The sequence below is a fragment of the Gopherus flavomarginatus genome, chromosome 1, assembly GCF_025201925.1.
Source record: "Gopherus flavomarginatus isolate rGopFla2 chromosome 1, rGopFla2.mat.asm, whole genome shotgun sequence".
NCBI classification, from domain to species: Eukaryota; Metazoa; Chordata; order Testudines; family Testudinidae; genus Gopherus; species Gopherus flavomarginatus.
In genome coordinates, this window is record NC_066617.1 from 351791059 (window position 1) to 351804063 (window position 13005).

The 13005-nt window shown below is 39.6% G+C and overlaps 1 protein-coding gene across 3 annotated transcripts in view; it reads left to right on the top strand.

Annotated features, from left to right (window-relative positions):
* Positions 1–13005, top strand: part of DLG2 (discs large MAGUK scaffold protein 2) — a 1579821-nt gene that overhangs the window by 22977 nt on the left and 1543839 nt on the right. For all 3 annotated transcript variants that reach the window (XM_050940648.1, XM_050940534.1, XM_050940523.1), the window contains exon 2: positions 3718–3849. In XM_050940648.1, the coding sequence (XP_050796605.1) occupies positions 3718–3849 (132 nt within the window). The remainder of the gene's footprint in view (positions 1–3717; positions 3850–13005) is intronic.

Genomic DNA, 13005 nt, shown 5'->3' on the forward strand with positions numbered 1-13005 from the left:
GATATGCACAGGCAGGGTAATACATGTGCACACATGTTTATGGTATGGTGTTACTAGGGCTTTTGGAGAAGGGACCTGAGCTCATCTGTGAAGCTAGCCCTATACTCCTGCTGATTTGGGGTCAAAATTATTTCTCTAGGGTCAAAAACTTTATTTTGTGGTTGCATTCTGGGTTCCGTACTGATTGCATCATTTCCTGCAACCCTGAAGTGTTCCTTGAAAGTCACCTGATCAAAGACTGACTCCTCCTTGGATAACAGTGTGAGGCTGCATGGCAGAGGCTATTACCTGGTGTCAGGGCCGACGGCCGGGGAGGGCAGGGGGGAGCTGGTACAAATTACCGAGGCCCGGCAGTCTGGAAGGGGGCCCAGCTTCCCTGGCTTCATTGGCCGTGTTTAGCCAGTCTGCCCTTGCTGGGGAGCCCGAAAATTTTTTTTCACCAGGGCCCGAACTCGATCTCGGCAACCCTGCCTGGTGTAAACAGCTGCACTGTTCCAAATGATTTTCTAACCTAAATCTCCCTTTCTTTATTGTAGACCATTACTTCAAGTTGCATCTTACTGACCAGTTACTGTATTTTCTTTTCTCCATTATTTTTGTTAACGATGTACATTGTTTCATTTATAGAACAGAACATCTATGATCAAACAACATTGCTCACATTTAAAAGAGAACCTAATGCAAGGGTTCTCAGACTGGGGATCGGGACCCCTCAGAGGGTCACGAGGTTCTTACATGGGGGGTCGCGAGCTGTCAGCCTTCACCCCAAACCCCGCTTTGCCTCTAGAATTTATAATGTTGTTAAATATATAAATAAATGTTTTTAATTTATAAGGGGGTTGCACTCAGAGGCTTGCTATGTGAAAGGGGTCACCAGTACAAAAGTTTGAGAACCACTGACCTAATGCATATCTATATCTATATCTATATATACTATATAATATCAATTATATCTCTATATATATATATACACACAGACAAACTAATAATTTATTAGATAGTTTGTCTTTTTCATTAGAGTAAGTAAACTATTTCCCTATGCTTATTTTTCTCCCCTGCAGTTCCTCACATCTTCTTGTCAATTGCTGGAAACGGGCCATTTTCATTACCGCTACAAACAGTTCTTTTGCCATCTTGTCAAGCTTATTCTGCGACTACAAGGACTAGAAACTTCCTGGTTTTGGAAAAAAAGAAAACTGAGAATTTAGCATAATCACTTCTCTCCAGCAGCTGAGGCTTTTGGAAAAACACCATATATTGCAAGACTGGCAAAAAAATTGTGACAGGTGGCAACCCTGAAACAATATTCTCAGTAAAAAGGAGTACTTGTGGCACCTTAGAGACTAACAGATTTATTTGAGCATAAGCTTTCGTGGGCTAAAACCCACTTCATCAGATGCATGTAGTGGAAAATACAATAGGAAGATATATATCTATACACAGAGAACATGAAACAATGGGTGTTACCATACACACTATCAGGAGAGTGATCAGTTAAGGTGAGCTATTATCAGCGGGAGAGAAAAAGCACTGTTTGTAGTGGTAATGAAAATGGCCCACTTCCAGCAACTGACAAGGAGATGCTCACCTTAACTGATCACTCTCCTTATAGTGTGTATGGTAACACCCATTGTTTCATGTTCTCTGTGTATAGATATATATCTTCCTACTGTATTTTCCACTACATGCATCTGATGAAGTGGGTTTTAGCCCACGAAAGCTTATGCTCAAATAAATCTGTTAGTCTCTAAGGTGCCACAAGTATTCATGTTCTTTTTACTGAGACTATTGTTTCAGGGTTGTCACCTGTCACAATTTTATTGCCAGTCTTGCAATCATAGAATCATAGACTATTAGGGTTGGAAGGGACCTCAGGAGGTCATCTAGTCCAACCCCCTGCTCCAAGCAGGACCAATCCCCAGATTTTTACCCCAGTTCCCTTAATGGCCCCCTCAGGGATTGAACTCACAACCCTGGGTTTAGTTAGGCCAATGCTCAAACCCCTGAGCTATCCCTCCCCCCAATATATGATGTTTTTCCAAAAGCCTCAGCTGCTGGAGAGAAGTGATTATGCTAAATTCTCAGTTTTCTTTTTTTCCAAAACCAGGAAGTTTCTAGTCCTTGTAGTCGCAGAATAAGCTTGACAAGATGGTATGAATGGACCTTAAAGGCTCAGAAACCAGAAAAGCAAAATTGGCTTAAAAATAATAAATCCCTTTATTTTTGGCAGCCATGACTGAAGATTTTTGAATGATGAGAGCTGGCAATATTATTTCTTTATCTACATTTATTTACCATATTCCTAATGCTTTGTCCAGGAATGGACAAAGCAGCAATTAAGCTTGTGTTGACTTAGCACTGATTTTAGAATCTGTATTCAAACCTCCAGGCTGCTTTTCATACACAACTGTCCCCAACTGCTTTGCAAACCATGTAGTTATAACTGCACTCCAAACACATTGTAATTCCTTTGCAAAAATGTGTGCTTTGTCTGTCACAACACCAGCCCAGCCAGGTTCCAAACCTTGGTGTTATCTGGATTTATTAAAAGTGATCTGTTTTAATCAATTTTATTTGAAAGGAACTCTTGCTTTCATTAAGCGCAAACCCTTCAGACATTGTGAGCCTCACCTACAATGGCTCTTGCATTTAACTCCACTGCAGGAAATATAGTTATTGATTTCATATCTTTTTTAGTTGTGCTACAGAAGAATCATATTGCAATCATCTGGGGTAATATATAATTACAGAATGAGTGTGTGCAAACTTTGCAGGGCTAGATGCACAATTCACAGAGGAGTGGTACAAACATCTCAGGAACACTTGACACTAGGGGCTTGATTCTGCACTACCTTGCATCTTGTATAGCCTTTTACATCTGTGCAGAGTGACTCTAAAATGTTGCCATTCTGATTTGGTGACATTTTATACCCACTTCACACTCACTTCATGTAAATGACTTCAAAAGCTGCAAAGCAGTGGCTAATCAGACCCCTTGTTCCTTTAAACTCCCACAGAAAGGCTGGATTCCTGTTACTGAGTCAACATATGAGTTCCATTCTGCCATGAAGCACACTTTTTTGCTGGAAAGATGGATGGCAACCTAATGGAAAGAGGGAGTAAATTTCAAATTCTTGGAGCTCTGCCTTCCTTTACATCCATACTCAGAAGAGAGGGAATCAAGCCTTGTACTTTCAACAATTAAAACATCAAACACTTTCGGCTCTTCTCCAAATGTGTGTCAGGGCCAGTTTTCTTTTTAGCTGCTAATGGTGATTATTGTTTATAATTTTGTATTTTCTGCGTAAGTTTTGGTCATGCACCGATTGAAGGCAGCAAGAGCAGGATCAGGTTCATAATTTAAGATTCTGAACACAAATGTTTTCAGCCTTGAGATATTCCTGGATTGTTAGAGGTTAAACATTGTCCCATATGTCATTGGAAAGGTCGTTTTTTGTTTCCATCTCAGATCTCAGGTATGCAATAAAGTTTCATTGCCTTGATGTCATGTTAATGTCTATTTTATCTCCAGTATTGCAATATAACAACACTGTGCATTGAGTACAAGGCAATTTACAGCCTACATTTTTAGATAACATTTTAATGAATGCAGTTTTGCTCTAATTTTGTTAATAGATGACCAAAATGTCAGTTAATACGCTTGAATTTCTATCTTTAAGTCAATAAAACAGACTTCTTGTAATGATTTATTTTTAGATACCGATCGAGCTTTAGCACTTCTAGAAGAATATTGTAAACAGCTAAAGAAGCCGGAAGAACAACAACTGAAAAAAGCCATTAAAAAAGTGATGGGCATCTTTAAGAGCAGCTTATTTCAGGCACTAATAGGTAAGTACCTATGCAAAATGCTTTATTTGCTACAGTTAGACTTATGCCTTTGGATGCTGAAGGCTTATGTTTGTGTCCATTACCTGCATCTTGGTTGACCAGCACTTGGCTATCTTGTACAAAATGAGCTGACAAAGAGATGACAAGCTGGAACAATTCTTTTAGAGTCTGGGTGGCAAAAGTTGCCTAAATATTTTAAACAAACATTTGCTCAGTTATTGGGAAGGGAAAATAAGCAGAAAATTCTTTAAATGTTGGCATATGTTAGTCATTGCTAAACTGAGTATATTTTATTTTCTCAGTTTGATTGGAGACTGGCCAAGAGTAGGATATATTATATTTTTCCATACAAATTTAAAGAGTGAAATCCTGGCCCATTGAGATGCATAGCAAAATTCCCATTGACTTCAGTGGGGCCAGATTGTCGCCCAAAATCTGTTTGTGACCTTCATGTTTATTTTTAGCACAAAAAACGTGGGTAACCAAAGAAATTCAGGAATAATTGAAGAAAAATGCTAGGTGAAACAGCATGCTTCGTCTGTACCAGGTACTTTTGGGAACCATCTAGAGAATGGTCCTGTTTAAAAGCATCTTTTTCATTAATGTGAATCAAATAATTCCGATATTGCACAGTTAACATAGGCTTGATAAGGTATCAGTATTTCACTGGTCAATGGACTTCAAGATCCCTGACACACTTGTAAGTAAAAATAATTATTGATTTAAGTATATGATATGATGCTGTTATTGTGAAGTGATTGAGAATGTAATAGCTTTATGCCTTTACAAGGAGCTGCAGTATAGATCTCAAAGTCCTTGCTGGGACTATGCAGTCGTAGAAAGAATTTCTGATTACCTTATAGGCCCACAGTAGAAATGTTGTCTATGGAACCAGACTTCTCCAAAGCTTGGGTATATTGGATCCAGAGTGCAGGTTTGGCCCAGTATATATCTAGATCCACATTTTCCTATAGACTGGAGGTTTGATTCAGAGCCAACGCTAAGCCATAGCAATGTGTTGAGGGATGATTTATGATTAATCATGGGAAAAAGCCGAAACACTCCACATTGATACTCTGCTCTCAACAGTTATCAGTGGAGGAGTGAGGCTCACACTATGTCAGTAATTTTGTTGCATTTATGAGGAAGTACAGCACAGTCTGTTTTGCCAATCTATAAACTATTTCACAAATGGAAATAGTTAATGGAAAAGCTATTCTACTTTTCAATATTATAATGTCTCCCCCAAGTCCTTAGAATGTTTGGTCTTTCTTTATAACTTTCTTGTCCTTTTTAAAGGATATGTATTTGTTATTAAAATATACAACCCCCCCCAGAATGTATATCAAATGCATTGAAAAATTATTGATATATATGTACTAAAGAACAGAGATTGTTGGGGGAATTTCCTCTTGTTTTTGTGTGGAAATGACTAAGAATATGGAAATGTGTATAGAATTAGTATACTTGATGAAGCAATAGTATTTATCCACTAATGAATATTTGAAATTGTTATTTTCGGAACTCCTATTTCTGCAGTACTTCAGAATAATCCTTTAAAGCGTGCTAACCGTGTGTGTGTTTTGTGGGGTGGCTATACCTTAATTTTCTTAAGGTGTTATGGATATCAGATTAAAAAACATATCATTTTGAACAAATGATTACGTTACATTGTTTTATGTATAAGCAGAAGTAAAGTATAAATAAAATAATTTGGCAACTATGGCAATAGATTGAAAAGAGCAATATTTCATAAGTAAAAGCTGATGTTTTAATTTTTATTACTTTTAAATCACTTTCCCTACCCAGGGGCGGCTCTAGACATTTCGCCGCCCCAAGCACGGCGGCATGCCGCAGGAGGCGCTCTGCCGGTCGTCGGTCCCGCGGCTACGGTGGACCTCCCGCAGGCATGCCTGCGGAGGGTCCGCTGGTCCCGCGGCTTCGGTGGAGCCATGGGACCAGCGGACCCTCCGCAGGCATGCCGCCGAAGGCATCCTGCCTGCCGCCCTCCCAGCAACCGGCAGAGTGCTCCCTGCGGCATGCCGCCCCAAGCACGCGCTTGGCATACTGGGACCTGGAGCCCTCCCTGTCCCTACCACCCCAATAGTCTTTTTCATAAAGAGACTTTGGAATGATAATACATGTTCAGACTCTCTCATCATAGAATTTGATTTGCTCTTTGGTTGGCCTAGTTTCTTGAGTGATAAAAATGTGACTTCCCATCAATATTTCAAGTCTGTGAGATGATACTATTACATAATCAATAATGAGGGTTTTTTCATAATCGTTATTTCGAATAAAATCACTTCGATGACATCTGTTTTAGCCTCCTTTAGTAGTCTGCCTCCTTTATCCATGCATTAGATGGCATACAAAGAAACATCCAATGCAGTGCTCCTATTCTCTAGTTCTCTTCCTTTGATAGCTCTGTATTACTGCCTCACAGCTTCCTCATAAATATGAAATAATTTTGTTATTGGCTTGCATTTTCAAAAGTGACGAATGATCTGGAATGGCTCAATTTTGGGGGGCCCAACTTGAGACATCTTAAAGGGGGCTGATTTTCAGAGTGGGTGCTTAGCACTTTCCAAAAGTCAGACTCCTTTAAGGTGCCTCAGTTGAGCATTTACAAACTGAGGCACCTACTCACTTTTGAAAATTTAGGTTGTAATAAATAAAGCACAATAGTGTATTCTTACCAAATCATTAACCTGAACACTTCTGGATGTAAACATTCACATGTTGAGTCGTACTACTAGTAATTACTGGACGGGCCCAATTCAGCTCTATGTAAGCCCTACAACTAGGGAGCCCAGAAACCCGATTTTATAGGGACAGTCCCAATATTCAGGATTTGTTTTATATTGGTACCTATTACCCTCCCCACCCCATCCCAGTTTTTCACACTTGCTGTCTGGTTGCCCTACTTACAACTTCAATGGTGTTCTACTCACTTAAGGCCCTTGGAGTTTAATTTTTTGTAAATTTGTTACATGTATGAAGTGATTGAATCGCATCTTGTTCTAGCTGCCTCCAAAATGCCTTCCAAACAACTAAAGCTTCTCTCAAATAACTGGTAACAAGCATAGATGAGAAAGGATTGAATATACTTAGAGCTAACTTTGGGCACCTGAGGTAGAGTGTCCATTTCATTCTTGAGTAGCCAATTTCTTATATGAGCCCTCAGATGTGTAGCTATCTGTATGACTTACATGTTTAAACTGTACACTCAACATCTACACCACATTTTCCACCTTCAGTGCATTTTAAAAACATTAACTAATTATTCCCAAATTGGAAAGGAACAGAAGGAATAAAATTGCCCGTTCTGGAAAAAGTACCATGGTTTCTTTTTTCATAAAAATATTCTAAACAAACCAAAAGATGGCTGAATTGAGATCTGAAAATGCTACTCACATAAGTCAAAGATTGGTGAATTATTTATTAAAAGATTATTGCTGGTTGGCCATTTAGGTTCTAATTCTGGCCCCAAACCATCCCCATTCTCCGCAGGCTGCTCATATCGCTATACTTCCTGTTGATGTTGCTAAGTTTAAGTAGCAGTTGCTAAGGGGCACATTCTCAAAGAGATGTGTGGCGCTGCAATCTCAAGAGTCCTGTTAACGTCCAGCAGCCCAAATACAATGCTTTTAAAACTTCACTCTAAGATGCTAACAGAAAAAATAATAAATCTTTCAGAGAAGAGGAGGGTGGAAATGGAGAGGAAGGAGGAGGAACTCCCATTTAGAAACCTACATTTCTTTTAAGTTAGTTCTAAATTATTCTCTCAACAGAGACTATGTCCAGTAGTTCTTTTTCCAACTTGGTACAGCAAGAGTAATTTGGGATTTTTTTTGCCTTTCCTGCAGTCCATGGAAGTTTCCACTGCTATAACGTTTGTTTCACTGTAGCACACTGCTGTAATCTGGGTTTTTAATTTTCAGAAGAGACTCTGCAAGGAAAAGGGCATAATAATTAGACTGATCCTCATTTTAACTGTTCAGATCCAAATGCAATATGTGCCTCTTTGATTGGGCCCTTCCCCCAGTGGCAGCATCTCCCTCAGACTGAATCCTGGGGGGCAAATCACTGGGCAAAGCACGCTTGCAAGAGGAAAAAAGAAATACCATGAGACAGGGAAGAGGTAGAGAAGGAAGGATAAAAATAATAATTACAAATATATAATGACTAGTAGATAGGGAAGACAGTGAAATGATAGCCCTTTATAATCATGCTGAATGTGCTCATTGTCATATACATTCTGGGATCAGAGGAAACAATAATAGTGTACTAGGAAGTAGCACATGAGGAAAATTATGGGTATCTAACTTCCATAATTAGGGTGAGAAAAATACACAAACCCAGTTATTGGTACAATTCTTATCATAGGTCAGATCCTCAGCTGATGTAAGTTGGAGTAGCTCCATTGACTTCAGTGAATTACATTGATTCACATCACCTATCTTGTTCTAACTTATGCTAGTTTGGAATTTGTTCTGGTATTAGTGTAAATATGTAAATGTGTGCAAGAAAAGTGGAATAAAGCCACTAATTCAGGGGTAGGCAACCTATGGCACGCGTGCCGAAGGTGGCACGCAAGCTGATTTTCAGTGGCATTCACTCTGCCTGGGTCCTGGCCACTGGTCTGCAGGGCTCTGCATTTTAATTTAATTTTAAATGAAGCTTCTTAAACTTTTTAAAAACCTTATTTACTTTACATACAGTAATAGTTTAGTTATATATTATAGACATAGAGAGAAACCTTCTAAAAATGTTAAAATGTATTACTGGCACGCGAAACCTTAAAATAGAGTGAATAAATGAAGACTCGGCACACCACTTCTGAAAGGTTGCTGACCCCTGCACTAATTGATAAGAATAAAGGAAAGATTTACAGTACCTCAGAAAGTTATGTGTCTTATCTATATTACAGTAGCATCCAAAGAATGTACAATCTAAAAAGATACAACATGGACAGAGGGTAGACAGAAAGGCATACAAGCAGAGTGGTTAGAGCGATGATGGATGTATATTGAGTGTGCCCCTCTGATCTGCCATTATTCATCTCAGACTTAATTCATCTACAGACCCAGATTGCTTTAATTAGTGTGTTCACAACTTTTTATTTTATTTTATTTTTTTCAAACTCACTACAAAAACTCACTGGTTAAACTAAGCACTTGTCCATATCCTGCCACAGCCCACCCTCCCTACACCTCCCTGCCAAGAACCTTTCTCCTCCTTCTGAGCAAGTATCATGCTGTCAATAACTGAGGAATTCAAATCAGTACAGATGTGAGAGGAGTCCTTGGGGTAGTGCTGACCACTTTGACCTTCCTGAATCTCCTGTGCTGCCTGACGAGTCTCAGGGCTCTTGGGAACTGGGCCTGCCCTTGTATGTGTGTGTGTAGGTGGAATCCTGCCCCATGGGCTGACTGAAGGGGTGACGTGCACTGGGCCCTAGTGACTCTTTGTTCCACTGGAGGTGGCGGCAGGGGTTGCCTTATCTTGATGATCTCCTCCCTTGCTCCTGCCATGCACATGCTGGCTTATGCACCTGGGGACAGTTTCAATCCTCAACCTACAGCCCCACTGATTTATCCCCTAGTTTATTTTCCCCCTCTATTTAGTAACCACCCTCCTCCTCCTCACACCTCTGTCACTCAACAGTCAAACACCTAACTCCACAAAACAACTCACAGAGAATTAGAATGGCCAGCAGTCTTGGAGCTCCTGAAATTGTAAAGGCACCATCCCTGGTGTTGCTAAGAGAATATTGAGGACTGGTGGGGCCACATGCCTCCAAAGTCCTGCCTCTTCGGGCATTGGAAGCCAAAGAGATGCTTTGCTAGACTCCCCTCCTTGCCAGCAATGAAACATATTCCTCATTTTCTATAGCCTTTATCTTCAGCTGTAGATCTTCATCTTTAACCATAGATAGATTGTATCTGTAGAAGGACAAAAGCCAAATGTTGTACTGTGCTTTTATGGAAAGAGGTGCATATTTGGTATTTACTATGTCCAGATACAGTAACTTATCTCTGTCTGACAGTCTTTGTTATTTGTGGATTCAAGTCTTTCAGTGCAAAAATATTAAATCTAATCATCTGGCCATCTGAGAACTCTTCCTGAACATTTTCTTGAGTTTCATTCTTTATGTATTCTTTATCAGTTTTCATGATGCATTACATACAGTTTACTACAATTTATTTCTAAAAACCTCTGCTATACATTTATCTGGACTTCATTTCATTAAGAAAAGTGCATGATTTTACAGATTAGAAAACTGTTCTGGTGAACGAGAATAGATTGAAGAGGTTTATGTGAGTGGTTGTTTTTTGTATGGATTCATCTCTATAAAACGTCATTTTGTTTCTACCAGGAATTAAAGCGCCACAAATAGCTGTAATCATCTTATGGAGTATTAAGTAAAAACTAATCTCTATAGGTTTTTCTAAAACGCGGATAAACCTGGCCTCTAGAGGATGACACATTTCCTGGGGACTTTTATACTGTGCCTTATCTTTTTTGCTGATGCTTTTGTAACTTTCTCTGCATTTTAAATTGGAGTGTTCTTAGGAATATTGCAAGCTAAAATCTGCATTTTCTTTGTTTCTGTTACACTGTTTTTAGGTAATAATATAGATGTTGTAACACTGCCTGTTTTAACAGCTGCTGTAAATGCTCTCCTAAGGGTTATACAATTTGCTGGTCATGTGTGACACAATCCACATCTATAGGCTTAGGGTGCTATGTCATTATTCTAAAAAGGGGGAGGGTGTTGCTGTTTATACCCTTGACATTGTTCAGCTTACTTTATTCAATTCTGTTATAAAGAATCCTTCTTTAAAGAACAACCATATCTGTCAAATCAAGATATAAAGGTAAGATTCTTGTCCTGATATTACATATTGTAATTTTTCACTCCATCACAAGTGTTTGTTTAATTTTAATGGCAGGTGTAATGTGGTCCTCTAGTCACTGGAGAACTGATACATGATTATCCAAGAATTTATGTACCTCTTGGCAGTCTTTCTATTTATTGAGGAGGGTTGTGGGATCCATAGCACAGAAGGAGGAAATAAAACATAAGCACTGAGTATTGTGACATGACTACCAAGGACACATTTTAATTAAGATTAAGTTAGGAGATTTTAAAACAGGAAAAACATTTATTTCTGAAACCATAATCAAATCTAAAAATCAGGGGTTTTACTCAGACTTTCAGGGTTTTTTGGAGAGGAGTGGGGAGGTGGGATCTTCATAGAAAGGCCAATCCTGAAAAATTTCAGACCAGAAGACCTTAAGAAAATTGTAACTGTGTGGAAACAGGGAGTCTTAAATATAGTTGGCACTGATATGTACATATGTGGAGAGGGATTCAAACAGGGCGGTCATATGATCAAATGATGACAAGGAGGAAGACTTTCTCTGCAGCTTTTTATGTAGACTGCAGTGGGGGCTGGATGTTAGGCCAGAGGGAAGCATGTCATATGTGCCAAGGCAGGATGTAATGGATGCCTGAAAAAGGGATGTAGCTGTGAGGATGGAAAGAAAGGGATGAATCTCAAAAGTGTTGAAGATGAAGTATTGGCAGGATTTGGGTATGTGGCCTGGTTGTGTGAGAAGGAGGAATTGGAAATAACCAAACTGCAGGCATGAGTGATGAGGAGAATGGTGTTGCTGTTGACAGAGATAGAAAAGGGAGGAAGTGGTGAGGTTTTGGGAGGGAAGACGAGGAGCTTGATTAGCCAAGTTAAGTTTAAAGTAATGACACATCTTCTCATAGAAGATGTCAGAGAAACACGATGAGATTGGATGGAAGGAGACAGAAGTGTTAATAAACAAATACAACTATGACATAATTGGCATTACTGAAACTTGGTGGGATAATACACACGACTGGAATGTTGGTGTGGATGGGTATAGTTTGCTCAGGAAGGATAGACAGGGGAAAAAGGGAGGAGGTGTTGCCTTATATATTAAAAATGTACACACTTGGACTGAGGTGGAGATGGACATAGGAGACGGAAGGGTGGAGAGTCTCTGGGTTAGGCTAAAAGGGGTAAAAAACACAGGTGATGTCGTGCTGGGAGTCTACTACAGGCCACCTAATCAGGCGGAAGAGGTGGATGAGGCTTTTTTCAAACAACTAACAAAATCATCCAAAGCCCAAGATTTGGTGGTGATGGGGGACTTCAACTATCCAGATATATGTTGGGACAATAACACCGCGGGGCACAGACTATCCAATAAGTTCCTGGACTGCATTGCAGACAACTTTTTATTTCAGAAAGTTGAAAAAGCTACTAGGGGGGAAGCTGTTCTAGACTTGATTTTAACAAATAGGGAGGAACTTGTTGAGAATTTGAAAGTAGAAGGAAGCCTGGGTGAAAGTGATCATGAAATCATAGAATTTGCAATTCTAAGGAAGGGTAGAAGGGAGTACAGCAGAATAGAGACAATGGATTTCAGGAAGGCGGATTTTGGTAAGCTCAGAGAGCTGATAGGCAAGGTCCCATGGGAATTAAGACTGAGGGGAAAAACAACTGAGGAAAGTTGGCAGTTTTTCAAAGGGACACTATTAAGGGCCCAAAAGCAAGTTATTCCAATGGTTAGGAAAGATAGAAAATGTGGCAAAAGACCACCTTGGCTTACCCTTGAGATCTTGCGTGACCTACAAAATAAAAAGGCGTCATATAAAAAATGGAAACTAGGGCAGATCACGAAGGATGAATATAGGCAAATAACACAGGAATGCAGAGGCAAGATTAGAAAAGCAAAAGCACAAAATGAACTCAAGCTAGCTATGGGAATAAAGGGAAACAAGAAGACTTTTTATCAATACATTCGAAGCAAGAGGAAGACTAAGGACAGGGTAGGCCCACTGCTCAATGAGGAGGGGGTAACAGTAACGGGAGACTTGGAAATGGCAGAGATGCTTAATGACTTCTTTGTTTCGGTCTTCACTGAGAAGTCTGAAGGAATGTCTAGTATAGTGAATGCTTACGGGAAGAGGGTTGATTTAGAAGAGAAAATAAGCAAAGAGCAAGTAAAAAATCACTTAGAAAAGTTAGATGCCTGCAAGTCACCAGGGCCTGATGAAATGCATCCTAGAATACTGAAGGAGTTAATAGAAGAGGTATCTGAGCCTCT